Source organism: Microtus pennsylvanicus, chromosome 6 (assembly GCF_037038515.1).
Source record: "Microtus pennsylvanicus isolate mMicPen1 chromosome 6, mMicPen1.hap1, whole genome shotgun sequence".
Taxonomy (NCBI): domain Eukaryota; kingdom Metazoa; phylum Chordata; class Mammalia; order Rodentia; family Cricetidae; genus Microtus; species Microtus pennsylvanicus.
Window position 1 is genome coordinate 29,917,104 of NC_134584.1, and position 23,367 is coordinate 29,940,470.

The window sequence follows — 23,367 nt, forward strand, 5'->3', positions numbered from 1 at the left end:
ACAGAGCCCGCTGGGTTGGGTCTCCCAGATATCACTGGTGACTCCGTGCAGGAGTACCTGGCCCAGGGCACAGAGTCCTGGCTCCTCCCCTGTCCTTAGCAGAGTAGCGGGATGCTACTCTCTGGGCACAGCTTTTCCTTTCCAGGCCTCTCCCACTTCCCTTCCCACCGGTCCCGCCCGCCTTTTCCCCGGGAACAGCGCCCTGTTGCAGGGTCCCGATCGTTCCCCCCTGGGACCAGAAGGCAAATTCCTGCGGGTCCCAGGAGTGCCAAAAGTGCTCAGCGAGACGGGAAATTGCAACAGTGCTGGCCCCTCGGACCCCCCCTCCCCGAAGTAGCCTTCCCGTAACTCCCGCCCCTGGACTCCTGCCCCGCAGCTGATTCATAGCCGGGGCGCGGGGCCGCCTCCACACGCCGGGACAGACGTCCGCACCCGCGCCCCTGCCAGGCCGAAGAGCGGCCGGGCTCCGGAGCCGCTCGCCAGACGGGTGAGTACCGGAGCCCCGCACCCTCGCGGACCGTGCGCCGCCTCCTTCCGCTTCCCCGATGGGAGAGCTCCGCGCTTCGGTGCACCGCAGACTCCTGGCTCTGCTCTGTCCTGCGTTGGTTTCGCTTACTCTCAAGCCACAAAGAGGTGTGCCAGACAAGTGCCGCCTACCTAGTGGGTAATTCTAAAAGACCAGATCTTGTCGTAGTGCAAGTCGCTGGGGTATCTCGGAGTTCAGGCCTGCTTTGAGGATCGCCATTCTTTGAGTTCTCTTCAGTGGTTTGGGAAATGTTTACGGAGTTAGAATTTCCACTTGGGTCACATTGGCTCCTCTCTCAAAATAGCCTGTGGGAGTTGATGACTGCCCCATCCTCTTGCATCCAACCCTACACTGCCCTGGTATTTCCTCTGGGAATGGGTGCTTCCCTTTCCAAGTAGAGAAGAGCACCCGGCTGAGATAGCGTGGGGGCAGCGCTTTTGCACAGGTGGAGAGAGCTGGTACCTCTTCTCAAGTTGCCTGGATGAAAGTGGTGCCCTTCACAGTCAACGATGCCCAGCTATACACCCGGGTCGGTGTCCCTGAGGTAGCAGTGGGTGCCGAAATCAGAACCTGAGAACAGCAATTCCCTTTATCAGTTCTGCACTGGCCGCTGGCCCACTCACTCATTCATGGATGCTTCCACCTGTCCTGCCGCAAGTAAGTGACCAGAGGAGAGGCACAGGGACAGGGATTGCTTTCAGACACCATTAAAAGAGGAACCTAGGCACCCACACACTGAGACAATGGGGATGTTCTATCGGGAACTCACCAAGGCCAGCTGACCTGGGTCTGAAAAAGCATGGGATAAATCCGGACTAGCTGAACATAGCTGACAATGAGGAATACTGAGAACTCAAGAACAATCGCAGTGGGTTTTTGATCCTACTGCACGTACTGGCTTTGGGGGAGCCTAGGCAGTTTGGATGCTCACCTTACTAGACCTGGATAGAGGTGGGCGGTCCTTGGGCTTCCCACCGCTCAGGGAACCCTGATTGCTCTTCGAGCAGATGAGGGAGGGGAACTTGATGGGGGAGGGGGAGGGAAATGGGAGGCGGTGGCGGGGAGGAGGCAGAAATCCTTAATAAATAAATAGATTTAAAAAAAAAGAGGAACCTAGGTGCAGGCTAAAGCACTCTGCTGGAAAAAAAAAAGAAGGCGGGGGTTGGGGGGGGCAGCAACAGGTCCAAACCCTGATGTAAATAGACCTGGATCTAGGCCAGGTTACTCTTTATGGCTTAGTTTCACTTTTCTTATTTATATCATAATAATGCTTCCTGCTACTTTTGACCGAGAACTGTGTACTTCATTTTATCAGTGAGATGGAGTGACTGGATGATGGGCCATTAGTTAAGTGACAGAGACATGTCACATCGGAGTCTCACAGCCCCTCTGCTGCGCTTCCAATTCGAGGGGTTTTTGGAGTGGATCTGGAGATGACCAGAACCATCCTGTTTTCCTACCCTGGTCACCTGCCTCTTGCCATCCCCAGTGCACAGGAGAGCCATGGGTGCTGATGTTTTGTATGCCTCTGTCAGGAGAAAAGAACCGAGTTGGGAACATGGCTGTGGTTCTGAGTGACTGGGGACACTCACTGCCTTTAACAAGAGAAAGGTTTGTGGGACCTGGGCTGGGTCTTGCTGACTCTGGAAGGAAATCGCAGTGTGCGTTCTCCAGCTCATTTATGGGAACAGTAAGTTTTGGCCCTCTTCTCTGGACAGGAAACATTTCTAGGGGGTGGGGGGAAGCAAAACAAACAGAACACCGTTGTGAGTCGGAAACAAGGAGCACAGTTTATCAGAATCTTTTGAGAGCAAACCCCTTCCCTGAAACACACGTCCTTGTCCCTACTTGAGGTTTTCCTTCCCAGTGGCTGACCCCAGTTTCACAGTCTCCATCCCCACCCCCATTCTATGATCCTGACTCCCCAGGTTTCACTGACTTCGCATTACATTTGATAGGTGTAGTTTTGAAGTCACACAAACAGCAACCAACTGCTGTTATTCTAGCCTACTATATAACTCAGATTAGCTTTGAACTCACAACTCTCCTGTCCTCCTGACTGCTGGGATTTCAGGCATGTACCATCATTCAAGATGAAATTTGGGTTTTCATCATGAAATCAGTTCCCCTTCCTACAGGGTCCATCCCTGGACTGGGTTCTTTCCATTAGTTTTTTTGGGGGCCCCTTTCATGTCAATACTAGGTCATTAAGTACTGGAGTTTAAATAGTAGGTGTTTAGATTTACTTTGCCTGTAAAGTTTCTAACTTATCTAATGAAGTTCCATCAGATTTTTTCCCGAGTTCACAGTTACTAGCAATGGTGTTTTCCTCACTGTCCATTTTAATTGAACCACAGAAGAGGCAAGGCCAGACGGAAGGGGGTGAACTTTAGTAACTCACTCACCTGGTTTCAAACACTGACTTTACAGCCAGTTAGTTGTGTCACAAGGCAAGCTACCTTCAACCTATTTCACCCTTAGTGTTCTCATTTGCCTCCAGGGATAGTGACAGACTCTTCCATGAGGCTCACTGGCCAGCTGTCCTAGCCTCAACCATTTCAACTCTGGTTCTAATGAGAGACCCTATCTCAAAATATAAGGTGGACAGTTCCCAAGGAATGACAACCAAGGCTGGCCTCCGCACACATGTGCAAATACATTCTCATAGGTAACCCTGAAAACATACACACAATTACATGCCAGATAACTAAACTAAAATGGTTTAGAGTAATTTAATTTCACACATATAAATTCAGCATCTCTTCGTCAGAAGGTTGGCAATATGCATTTCTACTCAGGACACTGGCTACCTTTTGCATTGGGAATGCATTATTTTAGTACCTGCATCCAAGGATTAAGAGCTCACAAATATTAAACATAACAACTAACACCCTGCTAGGCTTCTCCAGGTTATAAAATTTGCTAACCTCTTTCAGATCTTCTCAGTTGCCATGGATTAGAATAGAATCAGAAAACAAAGCCAACTAATCGATTCTCCTGGAGTATATAGTGCAAATGTAAAAATAATAGAATTCTCACTGCTTTTGCAAGTATAAACACATGTGTGCACATCTGTATATATACATACACACACCTTAAAGAATGCTTTATGTTACAGGACCATGTAATTTGAAAAAGATATTTGTAGTTTCTGTCATCCCACCTCCTTCCTTCCATCCAAGCTCTACATTTGTAAGTGTGGATAGGTAGGTGTTGCCCTTCGGGCCAGTTTGAATTCTTTAGTTAGAAGACCAAAAGATAGTAAAAAGTATACAGAGGTATTGTGGTGGCTTGAAAAAATGGCCCTCAAAGGGAGTGGCACTATCAGGAGATATTTCTTTGTTGGAGTAGGTGTGGCCTTGTTGGAGGAAGTGTATGACTGTGGGGGTGGGCTTTGAGGTCCTGTATATGCTCAGTGTCATAGACCACTTCTCATTGCCTTCTAATCAAGATGTGGCCAGAACCATATCTGCCTACATGTCGCCATGCTTCTTGCCATGATAATAATGGACTGAGTCTCTAAAACTGTAAGTGAGCCACATCAACTAAATGTTTCCCTTTATAAGAGTTGCCTTACTCATGGAGTCTCTTCATAGCAATAGAAACCCTAACTAAGATAGGTTCTTATGAGGAACAAAACAGAGTGGAGCAGGACTATCAGACCAGTGCCCACCTGGCACCTGTGCAAAGTGGGGAGGAAGAAAGGTGGGGAGGACCTCTTTATGCCACCAAGCAGTTCTGTAAATGGAAGTTTCTACTCCACCCAGTCCTGCAGCCATTCCCAAAGAAACACATAGAGGCTTATATTAGTTACAATCTGTTCTGCTATTGTTCAGGCTTATTGCTAACTAGCTCTTACAACTTAAATTCACCCATAATTCTTATCTGTGTTTAGCCATGTGGCTTGGAACCTTTTCTCTGTAAGGCATTCTCATCTTGTTTCCTCTGTGTCTGGCTTGGGACTGTGTTTCTCTGCCTCTCCTCTTCCCAAAATTCTCCTAGTCTGGTTGCCCTGCATCAACTTCCTGCCTGGCTACTAACTGGTCAATCTGTGCTTTATTAAAGCAATACAAGTGACAAATCTTTACAGAGTACAAGAGCATGATCCCACAGCATTTCCCTTTTTTTTCAAAACAAGACCCTAAATTTAATCTCCTTTATTTAGGTTTGTTTTTTCCTGACCATTTATCCATAACAACTTGTAACTAATACACTAAACAAAGAAAAACTTCCATAATCCATTGTTGGGGAATGTGGGCGTAATTTTCTAGGCTACTTTCTGCTGATTGAGTGTGCTAATAATTTTATGAGACCCAAAGAAAATTTAGGATTATAGTTAAGTCCTGACTGGAGTGTTCTGTGAGGCTGGATCATCTCAGTCTGCAGTCTTGAGGCTGTTCTGGATGTGGAACTCAGAGGAAACTTCAACAGAGGTGCTCTGAAATGTTGAGTCATCTGGGCCACAGATCTCAGGAAACTTTTGCTAGACTTGGGGGAGACACCTGTGGAAGTTGCTTTTCAGGGTAGTTCATTGGAGGGAAAGGCTTAGTAAGCTTCGTCATTGGCCAGTGTTGGCTGTGTGGATGCTGTCAGACTTGGTGTCCACATTTCAGGTCTGTTGGGAAGGAATTCTGGGCAGCCCTGTGGCACAGCTGTCATGTTTGTCCTGCAGAGATGCTCTGCGCAAACACTATTCTGAAATTCACCTTTCCACTCGGGATTTTTTTTAACATTTTTTCATGTCAACACCTGTGTCTAGTTTATCCCCCTCATATACCATTTGGTTCCCCTCTGTGGAGATGCAGAGTAATTAAAATTTCTGTCTCCTTTGAGGGGGTATTTGATGTATTTATATTATCTGTAGGATAACCCTAATAATAGAATTATAGATTAGTTTTGAATTAAAGAAAATGCATACTAAAATTTAATAGATACAGTCAAACACACTTCTGCAGGGTCATCCTCTTTGATTCTTAATGAGCGGTGATGTTTATTTCCTTACCATTTAGTGGTATTGAGAGCATCTTTATTTCTGATAGTTTGATGTTACACAGACATTTTCATATTCAGTGACTGCTTGGGTTTGTTTGTTGTGACGGTTCCGAGACAAGGTCTCAGTTCATAGTCTTGGCTGCTGTAGAGCTTGCTAGTTAGATCAGGCTGGCCTCACACTTGTGGTGCTCCTCCTGCCTCTGTCTCCCAATTGCTGGTGAAATAGGCATCATTACTGTTTTAAACTGGCTTCCACCAATCCGAGTAATCTTCCTCAATTTCTTTTTACTTTTTAGTATGTGGATTTTTTTCTTTTTCTGAATTACATATTTCTATTTTTCAGTAGCTATTTTCCTTTTAATCTTACTTTTAGCAGATTTTTGCATATTGGGAACAATGACTCCTTGCCATATATTTTTAGTTGGTATTAATTTTTTCGATTTGGCTTGTTATGTTTTATTATTTGGCATTAATTCTTTAAAAATTACATAGTTGAGATAGCAGCCTTTATCTTTACTGCATTGGGGTTTCATTTTATGACTGCTAGATTGCATAAAATTGCAGTACTGTTTTTATTAAGGTGCTTTTTGTGGTTTGTATCTTGTATTTGTGACTATCTGGAATATATTTTGCTTGAAGGAGTAAAACAGTAACAATAACGATAAGACTTACTATATTTACTATGTGTGGTCACTCTTAATCCTACTAACCCTCCTACCTATTTACTGACAGGCTCTTCCATTCTCACAGAAGAGGCAGTCAAAGAGTTAGCGCTTGGTTATACAGCCACTAACTACCAAAGTGGAGCGTGACCCTGAGTCCCCTACCACAGTTCAGTACATGCTTGATGCCCTATAATGTCCAGGTTATTGCTCCAGTATCACTTAAAGGAACAGTATCTCTTCCCAAATGATTCTACCACCTTTAGTATGTGTGAAATTTCTGCATTTTTGGATCAAGAACATTCTTTGCATTTGGTTTTATCATTTTTTGTGGATTTACCTACCAATCAGAGAGTAAGTATTAGCTGAAGTGAAGGTCACAGGTCCCTGAAATAATCTTGTACAGGAACTAGTTCAGCTCCTTATGTCAGGATTTGATTATGAACTTGGCGGACACGTGTTATCCATTGGAGGGATGCAAAGTTAGGATGGAGAAGAAATGCAAGCACCTTCAGGAGGCGTTTGTCCTGGAGCCTAAGGGAAGGGAACTGGAAGGAACCTGTAAGTCATCAGTCTTATACAGAAATAATGAGGACCCTTCAGAGGGGCGTGGCAATCCTACTGGCAGTGCCCTGGAAGAAGGAAACGATGGAGAACTGTCCCTAAATGCATGCCGCTCCGCACGGCAGCGCAGAGCTCTTGGAATTGGTTTCCAGTTTGTCCTCATTGAGGTTGAAAATGATTCTTGCCATGATTTCAATTTTTAGAAATTTGTTGAGACAGTGGTCTACCATATAACCTCTTGGAGCCTGTTCAATTCTAAAAACAGAACTTTTTCTTTTTCAAACACACATACACACACACACACACACACACCATCCACCAACATCTTTAAATGGCATTTGAATATGATAGCCTTAGGTCACCCAGCCAGTTTTGAATAATTTGGCAACACACCCAGGTTTTGGGGAAACAACCGACTGTTGGCTGTTGCAATGTCTCATGAGGATTCTCTGTGGTAGAGAAACTTCTCAGGAATACATACTTTAGTCCTGACTGAGCCAGAAATTCTGGTAAGGGAAGGCTCACCAGGAGTTCCTTAGAAGTGCACATTATTACGCCTATAGCATTCACCCTGACGGACATTCAGAGGACCTCCGGGGAAAATAGGAGTTTGCACGGAAGATTTGAAGAGCAGGGAGGACATTCAAGAACACAGTGAAGCGAGTAAGATTTTCAAAGAGGGGTGTTTGGTTGATCTACACTGAATGGGAGCCCAGAGACGGGGAAGATATGGAGAGACGGGAGTGGATGGATGAGTAGAGTGTAAATTACAAAAGAGATGGCAGCTTTCTCTCCACCCCACCCCCACCCCGCCCAAACCCCAAGTGTGCCAAAGGTTACAAACTGGGCAAATGTGATGGCAGGAAAAAAGGCCTGAAAGGGAGTCAATTTGTGCTTTCATTAAAAATAAGTTGAAAGCAAAGAAGAGGAAGTAGGAGAAAAATGGTACCCATTTTTCTTCATTTCCTAGATGCTTTCTGGGTGGCAGGTATGTCCTGGGACTCTGGGGCACAGAGGGTCTTTGACTCAGCTCTGCTCTCTCTAGTGGCACACGTCTATTCAATGATGATAAAATGTGAGAAAGGCAAACAGACACACCCCTCTCTGCCTTCCTTCTCTTACTGGGAATCTGGAGTAGAACACTGCTCACTGAGAGCCGCAGCTTCTGAGGCTGCTGGGTGAATTTGAGGCTGGGTGTCTGGACACCGTGTGCCCTGAGCAGTGGGAAATTTCTGCTCCTTAGGTAGGTACTGATCGACCGGCCCACTCACCCACTCACAGCCCTCATCCTTGAGAGTGCTGGAAAACCAAGTTACTCAGGGTTTTCATTTTTGTCTGTATGGTGCATGTGTGCCCCGGAAGATAGTGTAGGCTGTGGAGTATCCCAAGCTCTGGGCTTGAACTTGTCCTTTTTCTGTCTTTATTTACAATCACGTAGTCTCATGCACACCCGAAATTCTTCTACTGATTGGCAGGAATTCCATGAGTTCAGCTGGCTGCTTAGGTAGATCAAACAAGCATCTTAAATTTCTATCTGGAGCTGAGAGCTTTTGATAGAGACTCCCAATCCATCCAGCCCAGTCTTCTGCCTTGCTAAATGGTGATTCTTCAAAGCACTTGAGCCAAAATTCTTGATATTTCATTTGGTCACCACCCATGGTGCGTCAGCTCTGCCTCTGAAATCTCTTGCTGACCCCACCACACCTTGCTACCTCCACCATTCAAACTCTGTCCTCAAGTTTTTATCCAGACTGTTGACTTCGGCTTCATGTCTCCTTCCACTTCCGCTTCCTTCTTTCTTTCTGCATCTCTGAACTCTGTGCCCTGCGCATCAGCTCAGTATAGCTCTGTGAAATCTTTCCAGGGATTTTCCACGGCAGTTCAAGCTATGCAAATACAATGCCTACTCTTTCTCTTCTATGCTCCAAAAATGCTCAGTCTCATCCCTGGGCTTCCTCTCACTCTTCCTCTCCCCTCAGCCACACCTGCCTCCTTTTGGTCCTTGAATCTTCTGGGTACTCTTCGTCTTCACAATTCCATCAAGAAACAGTTGGCACTCGCAGGCTAGCCTAACTGAGGAAGGCTCTATTACCCTGCACAAGGCTGTGCTCCAGGGTTTGCAAGTAAGTGGTGTCCATTTCTCCACACACTGTTAGCCTCAGGCTGTCGGACTGTGTGGTTTCTGAAGAAACACTCCGCTGAGATGTTGCAGCTGCCAACTCCCTTTCTGCCAGTTTTCAAGAACTTTATTGATTTTTCCAGGAGGATTCCAGGCAACAGTGAAGACTTACAGTCCTGCGGCCCATGGTCCTCGGGTTGATGGTGGCCGTCCAGGGAAGACACTGCAAACTATGCAGGGGTCCTCTATGTCTGTAGAGAGGGCATCCTAAGATCCCCAGAAGACAGCCCTAAGCAGTGGGGACCCACACTCTGTACGTGCTGTTGTTTTCTTGTGTTGTGCACGATTGTACAGTAAGACACTCGCAGCCCCAGAGACAGAGCAAGTGTAACAACAGTCTGAAGTAGAAGCCAACTGAAGCTCAATAGCTCAGTGGGCAGGAGCCCTGGCTGCCAAGCCTAAAAACCTCAGCTTGATCTGGGAGTCTGCATGGTGGAGCCACAGTGTGAGCTTTATGCACACACACACACACACACGCATACATACACACACACAACACAGTACACAGTCACTAAATAAATACTTATAAAAATATGTAAACTTTCTAATTATTTCTGGAACTTTCCCAGTTGTATTGTCAGACAGTGGCTGGCTGAGGAAAGCCAAAGGATGGTGATATGGCAGAAAGGGAGATTACAATAGCCACTGAACTCAAGTGAGGGCAGTGACCTCTGGGTCACAATCGCTACCTGTCTGGTGTGTATGAGACAGGGGGCCTCAGTTACGACAAGAAATCAGAAGCCCTGCTGTTGCTCTTTCTCAGGCTTCTCAGTCCAACAGGTATGAGAGAGCAGAGGGTGGGAGCTGCTGACACCCTGCTGGGATTCCGACACTGTGGCCTTCTGTGAATGCTGTGGTTTGCATTCGTCTTACCTGGTAACCTTTACCCCCTGATTTCTACTTACCATAACTTCTGGTTTTCTCTGGGCATTTCTCTGCCCATGATTTTAACGTCTTGAGGTAGCGTCATGTGTTTAGAAACATTTTTAATAGCCCAGTCATAGAGAAACCATTTGGTGTGCACATCAGCTCCAGAGCCTTCTTCTTTCGGACTGTGGCATGAGATTTCTTCCCCACCGTGGCCCTTTTGTGTCCCAAGAGTTAGTGGGAGGATACAGTGGCAAGTGCCTGGATTCAGGCTGCAGTCACTTTCAACAGAATGGTAGACACTTCCCAATGGGTCTCTTCCTATGCTCTCTTGGTGCGTATACACACACACACACACACACACACACACACACACACACGCACGCACACATGGCTTCTCCTGAATTAGTTCTCCCCCTGGCTCTGGCGTTTAGTCAGACTACGCAATAGAGATCAGGTGTGAACGGATTGTTGTTTTGCCAAGAGTAGAAAACAGTGCAGAAAGGCTGCCTACGACTTCAGCGCACAGGCGTGGTTGACCACAGGCACAGTGACCACCATAGAGCCATTTGCTTTAGCCACCTCTTGTCTGTGTGGTGGCTCCTTATCTGTAAGACCCTGTTTGAAAATGAACGGAGACGGTGGCAGTGGGAACTCATAAGCAGACTCCCAGAATTTCTAGCTCTGGGTGAGCTCTGGGCAGCAGGACAAGGGCAGAAACGGGCTTTCTATGAACCGTTCTGACTCAGAGTCCTCAAGAGAAAAGTGAGGATTAATGCTTCCCCTGACTAATGGGTTTGCTATTAAATTAGAAAGGAATTGGTCTTTTTGAGGTCATCTAGCCTTCCTCTCTCTGCCCTCAGATTGTCCTCCGTTCAAATCATCTTATGAATCAGTGGAACTCGTTTGGCCTGCTGCAATTTGCAATTCTTTTCAGAGGCAAAATACCAAAAAAAAAAAAAAAATTAAAAAGAAAAAAACCCACCAGAACTGAAAAAAAGCGGAAACAGTATTGAACAACGAGAATGACCATCGCCTAGAGTATGCTAACTTTTCCCAGGTTGAATTTCAGTGAGAGGAAAGGGGAAGTGTAAAGATGGCTTAGGGGGTGAATTCAGTTTATTTTTAAAATTTATTGGTTAATATTTTTAATAAATTGCTTGTTTTACTTTTTGTGTAGTTATTTTTGCCTGCACATATACCTGTGTACCATATGTGTCCGCAGAGGTCAGAACAGGGTGTTGGACCCCTGGAACTGGATGGTTTTGAGCTACCGAGTGTGGGTGCTAGAAACGAAACCCAGGCCATCTGCAAGGGCAACAAGGGCTCCCAACCTCTGAGGCATTTCTCTAGCCCCTCACACGAGCCCTTTTGAGATTATATTTGTTCTTTTCAGTCAGCGTTTGCTTTGTTTGGTTTTTTTCATTTTTCACTTGGTTTTCTGCCTTGCTGGCTTTGCTTGGATGAGTCAAACGAACTGGCTGATCACTGAGCGCTTGCCACCATGCCTCAGAAACCCACCACAGAGGAAGTCTTCAAGGCTCACACAGGTCTCTATCAGCTGGGCCTCACTTATGACCTGAGGAGCATTTCGTGAGACAGGGAATGTGAATTCTTGCTCCAAAGGCAGAGAAAAATTAATCCAAGGGGAGTAAAAGGAGAGATTTCAGTCCCATCCCTGACCACAGCTGGCACGAGAAACGAACTAGGAGTTAAAGATTAAAAAAAAATAAAATTCCCTTTCTTGTAATTTATCTTTTTCAGACAGTCAGACCAATGGCTTTCTCTGCGGTCCTTCATCCAGTCTTCCTCCTGGCAGTGCTGCCCCTGAGAGCATCCCTAACCGAAGGTAAGGAGTCAAAACAGAAGTAAAGAACATATAAGGATGAACCAACCGGTGCTTTGGAGAAAAGCCATTTCTTTTCTCTCGGAGTTGGTGATTAGCTCACATGAGATGTGTTAAATCTCTGGAAGCCACAGTTGCCTTGGACATGGCCTCCCTCATCCTGAGGGCACCACTAGTAAGTCCACTACTTCGCTTTGGTTTCCTGCTCTGTGCTCTGCTCATTGGGGTGGTTGTCAGTGGATCTGAGATCACGGAGCTTCGGAATTGCTGTTTCATGGAGACCGTTGCCAGGGGGTTTCTTTCCAAGCCCTGCTGGGCAAGATGGAACAGCCCAGACTAGTTCTCATGGCTGGGTTAGAACAAGTTCCCATGCCCCTTAGTCACGCTTGCCGAGAGCTGTTAGGCTTATAAAATATGACTAAAAAGCAATCATAGCCTGGCAGGCAGTAGGAACTCTCTCAAGGATGTAATATCGGAAGTGCTGAAATCTGCTTTCTGCCAGAGAAATAGTGTTTGTCAATTAGCTCTCCCCAGAAGACCGCAGTTTAGAGTAAGTCGACTCCATAAATGCTCAAGCGTGTGAATATTTTATCAAATGTGTGTGGATACTTTATTACTTTGAACTCACTTAAACATAGATCCTTAGACTTGAGAAAGTTTCTATTGGCTCATAAATTTCCCCTGCATTTGTCCATATCGTATAAAACCTTGCATTTTTTTCTTCCTGTATTATTCTTTGCTGTATTTGCTTTTTAACAAAGAGCGCAGATATAATTCCGTGCATGGAAAAATGACATTTGCAAAGAATATGCATAGCATTCTTCATTTATCCTTAGGACTGCAAGAAAAGAAAAGGGGATGTTTCAGTTCTGCCGATAGGCGCGAGTTCTGCCTCTCGTCGTCGAGAGCCAGGTTTGGTATCAGCCTGTGGGAATATGCTGTTTCTCCTGGCGTCTTACACAGCAGTTGGTGAAGTTCTTTTCCATATAAGCTGAGCTGCCAGGTGATGGGACTCTCTCACCGGTGGCGTGTGTAGCTCCCTCAGTCTGTCTCGCTCCTGGGGTCAAGCACACTGTAACTGATTAGGGAGGCTGAGCATGGAGAATGTCCAGGCTCAGGTCAGAGTCCCTGGTTTGGAGACAGCCTAACACACCACATCCTCATGGTGAGGCACCCCCCCCCCCCCACCTTCAGTGTTCCCAACGCTTTTGCCACAGTTTGTTCCCTCCAGCAGAGTCTCACGATGTGACCCAACTGTACCTGGCGTGTCTTCTGCATGTGACATGTACTGTTCTCACGTCAGCCTTGGCGGCTCCGTTTCTATTGTTTAGATCAAACTTGTTTCCCTAAGTTCCTGGCAACCCGATTTCCATTTCTGCCTCCAACTTTCTTTACAAAACAGGTAGATCTTTGTCTTCGTCAGAGCTGTGGGATTTTCTTTAGTGTCTACTGCCCACTACACCTCCACTCACACTAGTGGGGACACCAGTCAATGAACTAACTAGGCTCAGGTCAGAGACCGCATTTCAAACAGCCTGAGCCAACTTCTTCCAAGCAATAGGACATAGGTGAGACCATTCAGTTAGCTCCAACCATGTTTCCATCAGCCAGAGGAGTTGACCACAGCATTCTGACGTGTTCTTCTCTCTTTGAGGTTATACATAAGAAAAATTGTAAATATGTGGAGTTTTTTAATTTTTTTTGCATTTATTGAGGAGAACATGTGTGTCTATGTGTGTGCACGCATGCACATGTGCACATGCATATAGGAGTTATTTGCATATGCATGTCACAATACATGTGTGGAGGACAGAAGACAGATTGTGTGACTCTGTCTCTCCCTCCACCATGTGGGTTCCAGGGATAGAACTCAGGATATCAGGCTTGGCCGCAAGCTCCTTGTCTCACAGAGCCACATTGCTCTCCTCCAATACACGCTGTAAAAAAGGTTAAATCATGTTGTACAGAGAAAAGCATAAATGCACATAAGCATATATACAAACAAAGAAAAACCTGTCTCCGGGGGATTTTTTTAAATTTAAGCCATTAAATAGGATGGATGTTTCCTTCTGATATTAGATGTTTCTGGAATCATGTTGTTTTAAGAACTATTACGTGATATCTCTTTCTGGGAATTAACCACACAGTATTTCCTCCAGAAGTGTTAGGGCTGGTCAGAGAAACCATGGGGAAAATGGGACTGTGTTTGTGACTAAGCCCAGAATGGAGTCTCCAATGGTCTCCTGAGCCACACTTCCATGTCATGACATGGGAGTGGGCCTGGGAGCCAAAATCCCTGGGTCTGGTCTTGTTTGAGCCTTGGCACAGGCATCCACCTCCACTTTTAACCTCAGCTAGCTTCTGTGAAATGTCAGCGAGACTGGATTTATTAATCTCCACGGTCCCTTTGACCTGCCTGGCTTCACCTCGGAGTTTTAGTTCCTCTTCCTCCACATTACTTCTCACTGACGTTACTCAAGTACCTGAGTTGTTCCACATTTGCTGATAATGTAGGCTAATTTCCGGAGCTTCCCCTCTGTTGAAACAACATGGTAGATCTGGGTAGAGCTTCCAGAAATAAGGTGAGACAGGAGCTGACTCATTCATGTGTCGATCAAATGTAGAATGTCTATACTCACCATGTGTTGCTAATCTTGATTTCCCTGAGCTAAGTAAGACTTTGTCACACTCTTGTTTCAGCCACAGCCCTCAGCAGAAAAGCAGCCTCTGACAACCTGCTCCCATCAAGGGTGAGAAAGCCATGGGTTAGGCAGACAGAGAGAGAACATGGGAATTATTTACTTTCAAGTCACCATGACAAAACACTTGAAAAAGACAGCTGAAGGAAGGGTGAGACACAGCCCTCCAAAGTGGGGGAAGAAGTAGAGGCAGGACTGTGATGCTTTGCATCGGCAGCCCTGGGAGGCAGCCTTCTAAAACCAGGTGTGATTTCCCTGCCTTTGAGTGGGCCTTAGCTCTGATCAGACAGCTACGGACTTCCGCTAGCATGTTAGTTTGGCCCTACTTCTTAATAGTCTACCACCTTTGGCCATCCCCACACTAGAACCATATTTCTGAGAATCTCTTTTGGATACTCAAACCACACACAAACCACACTTGTTGGTTCCCGGCCACCCGGCTAGCTTAGACCTGAAATAATCACAGAAAAACTGTATTATTTAAATCACTGGTTGGCCCATTAGCTCTAACTTCTTATTGCCTAACTCTTACATCTTAATTTATTCTATTTCTAGTAATCTGTGCGTCACCACTTTACCGGGTAAAGTTCCCAGCCTCTGTTTCAGGTGGCAGCTCCATGGCTTCTCTCTGACTCTGTCCTTCTTTCTCCCAGCATTCAGCCTAGCTTTCCTTGCCTACCTAAGTTCTGCCTTGCTATAGGCAGTTTCTTTATTCATTAATGGTAACCATAGCACACAGAGGGAACTCCCACATCACAGTGTGGAATAATTTAAATCAAAACACATGATTTAAGTTTGACAATTTAGTGACAATGGAGTTGACAGGATTCTAGAAGCTCAGCTTTTTATTGTTTCTTAATCATTACCATGTATCATGAAAATTTTTATTGAGTTAGAAGTCACATAACATAAAACTAAATTAATAAATTAAAATTAATTAATTAATAAAATTAATTATCTTTATGGTTACGGTGAGTCAATCATCAGTGACATTTAATATTTCATAATATTACTGTAACTATCCTGGTGGGAGTGAAGATATTTTAAATTTGTGCCCCTCCCTTATTCTGTCAGATTATTTATCATCCAAGGAATTGGAATTTCCCTGGGAGTCAGAGGGCAGAAGAAAGCAAATGCTGAAGCCCAGTGTCTTCCAGAGGAGGAGCTTTTTCCCAAGAAGAGGTTTCCCAACCCCCTTGCAGGAGAGACTGGTGTACCAGGTTTCTTCTTTTGGGCCAACAAACCAGCTCCCAAGTCATGACACAGAGACTTAGTTATGAATGCTTGGCCTAGCTTAGGCTCGTTTCTGACTAGCTTTTTTTTTTCTTTAACTTAAATTAACCTGTTTCCCTTTATCTACCTTTTGCCTCGGGACTTTCCACCTTTCTTTCTTTCTTTCTTTCTTTCTTTCTTTCTTTCTTTCTTTCTTTCTTTCTTTCTTTCTATTTTACTTTCGCTGCTTCTCATGTCAGGCTGGCTGCCAGTTGCCTGGCTTCTTACCCTGGGGATATCCCTCTCTTTCTCTCTCGTTCTCTTTTCCTCCTTCTTGTTCTTCTCTTGAGCCAAGATTCCTCCTCCTGTTCATTCCCTCTGCCTTCCAGTGCTGCCTGTCCCTCTCCTGCCTAGCTACTGGCCTTTCAGCTTCTTATTAGTCCATTCGGGTGCCTTATGCAGGCAAGGTGAAACAAATGCAGCACATCTTTACATAGTTAAAGTAATATTCCTCAACGGGCAAGCTGCAGACAGTGATGGACAGGACCACACTTTGACTGGGGTTGCTTAATTATGGACGATGCATGGTCCTGCCTTCTATTTAAACCTGTACTTCCCTTCAAGGAAGACTTAGAGAGTCACTGGGTCTCTTTGTTTCTCTTCCCAATGCAGATACACTAAATAAAACTGTTTTCTCTGTTGTATACTGTTATTCATTTATTTGGTTGGCCTATTGGGGATGAATGGTGGAGCCTTGCTTCTTAATACTGCTAGGGACCAGAAACACAGCCTCTGGATACTAGAAACATTAATATCGATTATATTAAAGTTCCAGATTCTTTGATTCCCAATGTTGGCAACTACCAGTCCACTTACTATTTCTATGGATTTACCTAGTCTGGATGTTTCACATAAGTGAACCCCTTTGTGGAAGGGACAGGCTGCAGGGGACCTGAACTGGGGGCTTTATTTGTAGAATGATTAATAAAAACTGAGAGACAGAAATTGGAGTTCAACTTAAAGGTCAGAAAAGCCAAACAGCCAGCCACTGGCTCTTATCTCTACCTCAGTCTGAAATAGCGATGCTGCCTCCAGGAATTTCTGAATGAGACTGTGTGCGAGAGTGGTCTCCTCCCATTTTTATATTTCTCTCTGGTTCTGGGATTAAAAGCATGCACCACTACCACCTGGTCTCTACGGCAAGCTAGTGTGCCTACTGGGATTAAAGGCATGTGTTACTGCTGCCTGGTCTTCAGGGCTAGCCAGGGTGGCTTTTTACTTTTTTGATCTTCAAGTAAGTTTTATTTATTAAAATACAAATGAAATATCACTACACTTATCCATGCTAAGTGTGTGTTTAGTTGCCAAAGCTTCCTCCCTTAGAAGCTTTTTTGCCTTTTAAATGAAATACAAGAAGCTTTCAAGTCACCAGTTTCTAAAAAACTAGGGAAATGAAGGCCAAGAAGCAGATTTCTCTTATACATGGGTCAGCGGACACCAGCTGGTTTTATGAAGGGAGCCTTTATTGTTTCAAAACCCTTGTAACGTCCCCAGTTTATTTCAGACCCCCTCGGTCCAACAGTTGAAACAGTTGAATCAGCAACAAATAATTCCTTTCAATTCTCTATGGTGTTTCCCTCTCTTAAGTGAAAGTCAACAATTTATTCTCTGGAACTGACAGTAACCCAAGCAGATCTAGGCCCACATTCTTTCTTGTCGCAGAGTGTATTGCAGTTGATGTCTCTGTATACAAGCTATGCCTGTGGTTCTATGTAAGGTTTAATGACAGTCAGGAGAAGAGACTGGGCACTTCCAGGGGCCAATGATGTGCAGGAATCTGTCCGTGTTTGAATTTCTGTTCCTTTGAGGAGTCATTCCAGTGCTCCAAGCTCACAATCACGACTGTTTTCATGATTGTGTTGTGTCTCTCCAATTAGACTCTTTCTCTGCTTCGGGAATCTTGTCACCAGTGTTTTTTTTATTATTAAGCTCAGCACATTGAAATACATGGAACTGTGTCTATATAGGTGATACGCTTCCACTCTGGAACCTTCTAATAAGCCATGGAACTCAAAGTTTCCAAAAACTGATTTCTAGTATTAAATCAGAATATGAGATGTTTTTTAAAAAAATCGTATTGTCTCCATTATGAATTCACATCAGTTAGATTACTCAGGAAAGACACATTTATCTAGTTGTTTACCAGCTCGGTAATATGCTGTGCATTGCTTAGCAAGTTTTCTGCTTCTTTGGGGTCTTAATTTTTTCCTTTGCTGATGTAACTTCTAATGCCTTCTCAGAGTCTCTCAGTACCTGATGCTAGAACGTATATGCAAACACACTGTCCAAAGCTCGCTGGGGAGCACATGGAACAGCGTCTCTCTTGGGTGTGTGTCTATTCAATTGTACCCCCATTGAGGGTTATTTTATATCTGTGTTTGGTCTTTCAGTGCTGGGTGAGCCTTTCCAGTTGACGCCTGAGATACTTAATGTAACTGTTGAGTCTAAACTTCAGCAAGTGAATTTACAATGGACTGTCCCCAACCTTATTCATCAAGAATTAAACATGGTATTTCAAATAGAGATCAGTAGAATGAAAACATCCAACATCATCTGGGTGGTAAGCATTTTGATTTGTCTTTTATATCATTCAAGAAATCTGATTATTCCACAACATTTCCTTCTCAATACAGGTTTCCTAAACAGCGGCATCCCTGCGTTTTTAGTTAAGACAGGAGGTTCTAGGCCTTCCTCATGCTGTAACCCTTTAATACGGTTCCTCATGTTTTGGTGAGCCCTAACCATAAATTCATTTTCATTGCTACTTTCTGACTGTAATTTTACTTCTGCTGTGAATTGTAATGCAAATATCTGTGTTTTCTGATGGTCTTAGGCGATACCAGTGAAAGGGCCATTTGACCCCCCAGGTTGAGAACAGCTGAGTTAAAACAAAGTAATATGTCCCATTGGGTTTGACGGATTAATTAAGAAAATAGATTCTGTCTGTTTTGCTGTTTGTCCCAAGATAGTCACTGGGTCTGTCCCTGCGAATACTGGGTCTGCATGTTCTGCAGATCAGTTATCTCACCCTCTCCTCTCCTCTCTGTGCACCCAGCATCACCAGCAAAGCTGGATGGTCCGGAATAAGATATAATGACTTACTGAAACTTTTCTCACAGTGAGGATTATCGGGGTCCTTTTACTTACCCTGTGCTGAGGGCACAGGGGAGCAAGTCCCAGCACTTACTGTCTGGCCAACACAGGAGGTGTCCATAGACTGCATTGGACAATAACCTAGTGTCCTCTGTTTCCTGGAATGTGGGTTTGCTAATAGATAAATTAATTGATGAAATCCTTCTTGAGAGGTGGAAGCTGGAGGAACAGGAGTTCAAGACACCCTGTGCTACAGAATAAGTTCAAGGCCACCTTGGACTACATGAACCCTTGCATCAAACCAAATGAAAGAAAATCTTCAACTTTTTTCTGCTCTGAATTATTTGGTGGTAGATTTTCACTCATCTTGATTCAGGTAATGGATGTGTCTACTGTGTCCGACACAGTCTCATCTAAGGGCACTTTGGTCAGAGGCATTAGATACTGTTATGAGAAGTTCAAGGACAATCTTAGACATCTTCTGGAGGTAAAGGACACAGAAGACTGGGATGAGGACCCATCAGCCCCACTGAAGTCCCCTTTCTTTCAGGCAGCAAATGCCTGGCATTTAGGGATCAAGAATGTCTATCCTTCCAGTTAAGCCTGTCGCTAATGTTAAAGTCTTCAGTTCTTTCCCATATCCATTACCAAATATGAGGTCTAAGCAAGGAGCCTAAAGTAAATAAAATCTGACTCAGTCCACTTGGGTTTACAGCAAGTCTGTTGCTTGGCTGTCTTTTTAAAGGGCAGTTTCCCACAGTGGTCGCTGTCGAATATGTGATGTCAGCTCACACGCTATGACTTGTCTGACTCTTCTGGTACCTGAAGTTGAGGAGGGACATGAGATCTTCCTTCCTTCTGGAGGTTCTTCTTTGCTTGGGCAGTTCCTTGGAGTGCAAGCTAGGAACCCCATCTCTACTTGTGCTGAGGGAGAACAGCTTCCAGTGTCATCGTTCACCGTGCTTCCAACAAGCCAGACGACCTAGGTGCTCATAGCTAGAGCAGGACGCTTCCCTGACACTGCTGGCCACACAGAGCCTTGCTGACAGCCACATTACATGGCGCTGCCCCAGGCCAAACTTTGCTTTTTCTTCTAGGACATTTTCTGTATTTCTTTTTCAACAGCAAGAGAAGGCAGAATAGCATCTCAAGCTTGGAAAGATGCCAGGGGTGGGAATCATCGAGGGGTAGGATTCATGCTTCTGCCGTGAGTTATTGACCTCAGATACATTTCTATGCCTGTGTCTCTGCCAATTTCTGTACCTGCAAGGTCTGTATTCAAATTGCCGCTTCAATGACTAAAAAATAAGAAATCAAATTCATCACATTTCTTAATCACTAATTTGACTGACATAGTCAAAGTTTATCTTCTTCCTTGGCAAGGCTATAAAGATCGCAGAGCATAATCTGAGGTTAGAGAGACTCCACACAGTGTCTAGGAAAACATGACACACTGCATATTAATCAGGTGATGACATTAGTTAGCTCAGAATGTTGGGCTGTGGGCCTGCATCGGGCTTTGGGCAAGGTGTGGGGATTTAAAGGCCGAGCACACAATGGGATGTTCTAAGAGTGTGGGGGGTGTAAGGGTCACTTGTAAATGCTGGGACCAGGCCTAATTTTCTCCCACAATTTAAATAAAAGATTCTTCAAGGCAAGATCTGAAAGAAAAGTTGGAGTTAATTTAGTGTAAAAGATGGGAACAAGATCTCTGGGAAAACCCAACGGGAGCGATCAGAGGCCTTCAGAAAGGGTGTGGGTTAGCGATCAGATTTGAAAGCAGGATGCAGTGTGTGGGCTTAGAGCACATGGAGACAGATTGGGGCAGGCAGGTGCAGGACAAGACCACCCAGGGCCATGGGGAGAATGATCAGATGTGTTTACCTCAAGAGCAGTAAGAAGAAGGGGTGTGGCAAGACATGAGAGTTGGCTGCCGGGGAGTACCAGGGCAGGAACGGGTGGCTGTAGGGAGAGCCACAGGGGAACCCCAACTCTGTGGCCTGCTGACTGCATAATGAGTTTACTATTATTGCCTAGTTTAGTTTTCTTTTCTCTTTTGCTGTCTAGTATTTATATTTAACAATATTCAAATATGATGTCTTAAGGGTATTCATTAAATAACGAAAGTTTCATGAATCAGGATATCAAAATAGGCAGACAAAAATATATTTTGTCATCTAAGGACAAAGCAAAATAATAAAGCGATATAAAATAGTAACACTTTTAAAGAATCTGTTCTGTATAGAGTACAATTAAATGTACCCAAGTGGATCACAGTGTTCTTGTTCCCCGGCGGTATGAATCTGTTGTCTCCATGATTTAAGATTGGTGATCTGAACAGGGTAAAGATGTAAGAGCTGTGGCCTACAAGCATGGCATGCGGCTACTGGACTCCACATCCTGAGGACTTGCCATTTGTGCTAAGGTACACGGTACAGACTCACACTGGCTTCCCCAGGAAATTCAAGGATCTGTAAGGATTGCATCTTAGTTAGGGTTTCTATTGATGTGATGAAACACTGTGACTCAAAGCAACTTAGGGAGGAAAGAGTTTTGTTTATTGTGTTTGGTTTTGTTTGCTACCCTTCCATGTAACAGTTAACAGTTCATCATCAAAAGAAATCAGGACAGGAACTCATGCAGAGTAGGAACCTGGAGGCAGGAGCTGATGTAGAGACCGTAGAGTTCAGCGTCCCCGCTTGTTCAGCTCTCTTTCTTACTGATCCCAGGACCACCAGACCAGGGACAGTACCACCCACAGTGGTCTGGACCCACCTCCATCAATCACTAATTAAGAAGATACCCTACAGGCTTGCCTACAGACTGATCTTATGGAGTAATTTTCTCAACTGAGGTTCCCTCTTTTCAGATGACTCTAGCTTGTGTCAAGCTGATGTAAAACTATCCAGCACAGACTTGGGGTTAAGGCAGGGGTGCTGGAGGGGCACACTAAAGAAAATGAGTTCCTGAAGCTATGGGGGACTCAGAGAAAAAGAAAACATAATCTCTGCCCTCTTAGACCCACACCGGAGTCACAGGTAAATTCCAGGAAGGCTTTGTGGTGTTTGGAGATGGGAAAAAATTAAATAAAAGAGCAGAAAATTCTCACAGTCACTTGAGGTGCAGCTATGCAGAGTTCTCCCTACCCACGCATGTGTGAGGCCCTGGGTTCCATCTACAGCACGGAGATATTTTATGAAGGCTTTCATGAAGGAGATGGAGTATGACCTGGGCTTCAATAATGCAGCTAATTCCTAATGCAGAGGGAAGTGGAGGACACTAAGCCAGCAATGCCTCATGAGCAGATACTGAAATGCCAGAAAAACCTACAAAAGTATTGGGCAGACTATTGGGTCCAGAGAGAACATACCTTCAGACTAGTGAAACAGACTGTGGGAACCTTGCAAGGTAGAGAAAGATGTCATGGCACCATTGAAGTTGAACAAATTTGAGACTAGAGATGCCACCATCTTAGAAAGATTCAGTTCACCTTGAGTAGGGTCCTCAGAGAACAGTATGAGGAACATTGTCTTATTGGTTACTGTAGGGCCTAAGGTTCTGACAAAGGGGGCTTCTTGGAGAGATGTGGTCCATCTGACTGCCACATTTGAGAAGACAAGAGAGAAAAACAAGGACCATTTCTGGAGATCTTGGTGTTCCCAGGGTGTCATGAAAGATTACCCTGTTTTCTCAACTTTAGCTAGTCTGCTCTAACCCTGGCTAAAATGAGTATTTAAAAATACCAATATATATACTGCTTACTTCTAAAAGAGCCATGCAATTAATTAGATTTCTAGAATTTTCTTAGCAGGGTCTAAGTGACCAGCATGGTTGAATATCTGTCTCAAATCTTTGATTCAAGCCTTGAATGGCTTCTCTTTTCTCTCACTTGATCTGCCCAGGCCTCTGGGCAATGTGACAGTCATGAGGATTGAGGAGACAGGAGATCATAGCTTCCGATGCTGAGACATCAGAACAAGGGAGTGATGAACTAGGAGTGGACTTGGCTTAGCAGCATGGTGGAGTCAAAGTGGGGTAGGAGCTTGACCTTTGGAATAATTCAGGTTGGCCTATTTTCCAGGATGTAATGATTGTGTGTCTCCAGACATTTCCTTTATTTTTTAGGAGAATTACAGCGCCCCTGTGAAGTGGAACCAAGTTCTGCACTGGAACTGGAAGTCTGAGATCCCTTTGGAATGTGTAGCACATTTCATCCGAATAAGGGCAGTGGTAGATGATGCCAAGTACCCTCCGCAGCGTTCCTGGAGCAGCTGGACTCCCTGGGAAGAAGTTAGTGGTAAGAAGTGAAGTGGATACATGAAGTGGTCACAGGAATAACCAGAGTCAGTAGTCAACTGTAGTATGTCCCATTCCCTTTGAAAGCCCTGAGTAGACACTGTCTTATTTTCATTCGGTCATAATAGAACTAAAAAGTGGTTTTGAAATTTCCCATGGAGCTCTAGATATCTGAAGTCTTACCTCAAATGCCTTCATTGATTTAATTATATAATTTAGATAATTTTGTATTCATTTTCCAAATATGCAAAATATGTCTACTTTAGATTTGCATGTGCATTTTTATTAAAGCAGCACATATATATATATATAAATATGTGTATATCTATCTATATATACATATATATGCACACACACATATATCTGGAACA

The 23,367-nt window shown here is 44.5% G+C and overlaps 1 protein-coding gene across 3 annotated transcripts in view; it reads left to right on the forward strand.

Moving 5' to 3' along the window:
- Nucleotides 1–356: 356 nt before the first annotated feature.
- Osmr (oncostatin M receptor) overlaps nucleotides 357–23,367 on the forward strand; it is a 51,037-nt gene continuing 28,026 nt past the window's right edge. Inside the window, exons 1-4 of one of the 3 annotated variants that reach the window (XM_075975940.1) lie at nucleotides 357–487; nucleotides 11,555–11,639; nucleotides 17,998–18,167; nucleotides 22,826–22,997. In XM_075975940.1, coding sequence (XP_075832055.1) covers nucleotides 11,567–11,639; nucleotides 17,998–18,167; nucleotides 22,826–22,997 — 415 coding nt within the window. In that variant the 5' untranslated portion in view covers nucleotides 357–487; nucleotides 11,555–11,566. The remainder of the gene's footprint in view (nucleotides 488–11,554; nucleotides 11,640–17,997; nucleotides 18,168–22,825; nucleotides 22,998–23,367) is intronic. The other 2 variants (XM_075975941.1, XM_075975939.1) reach the window with 2 other exon arrangements.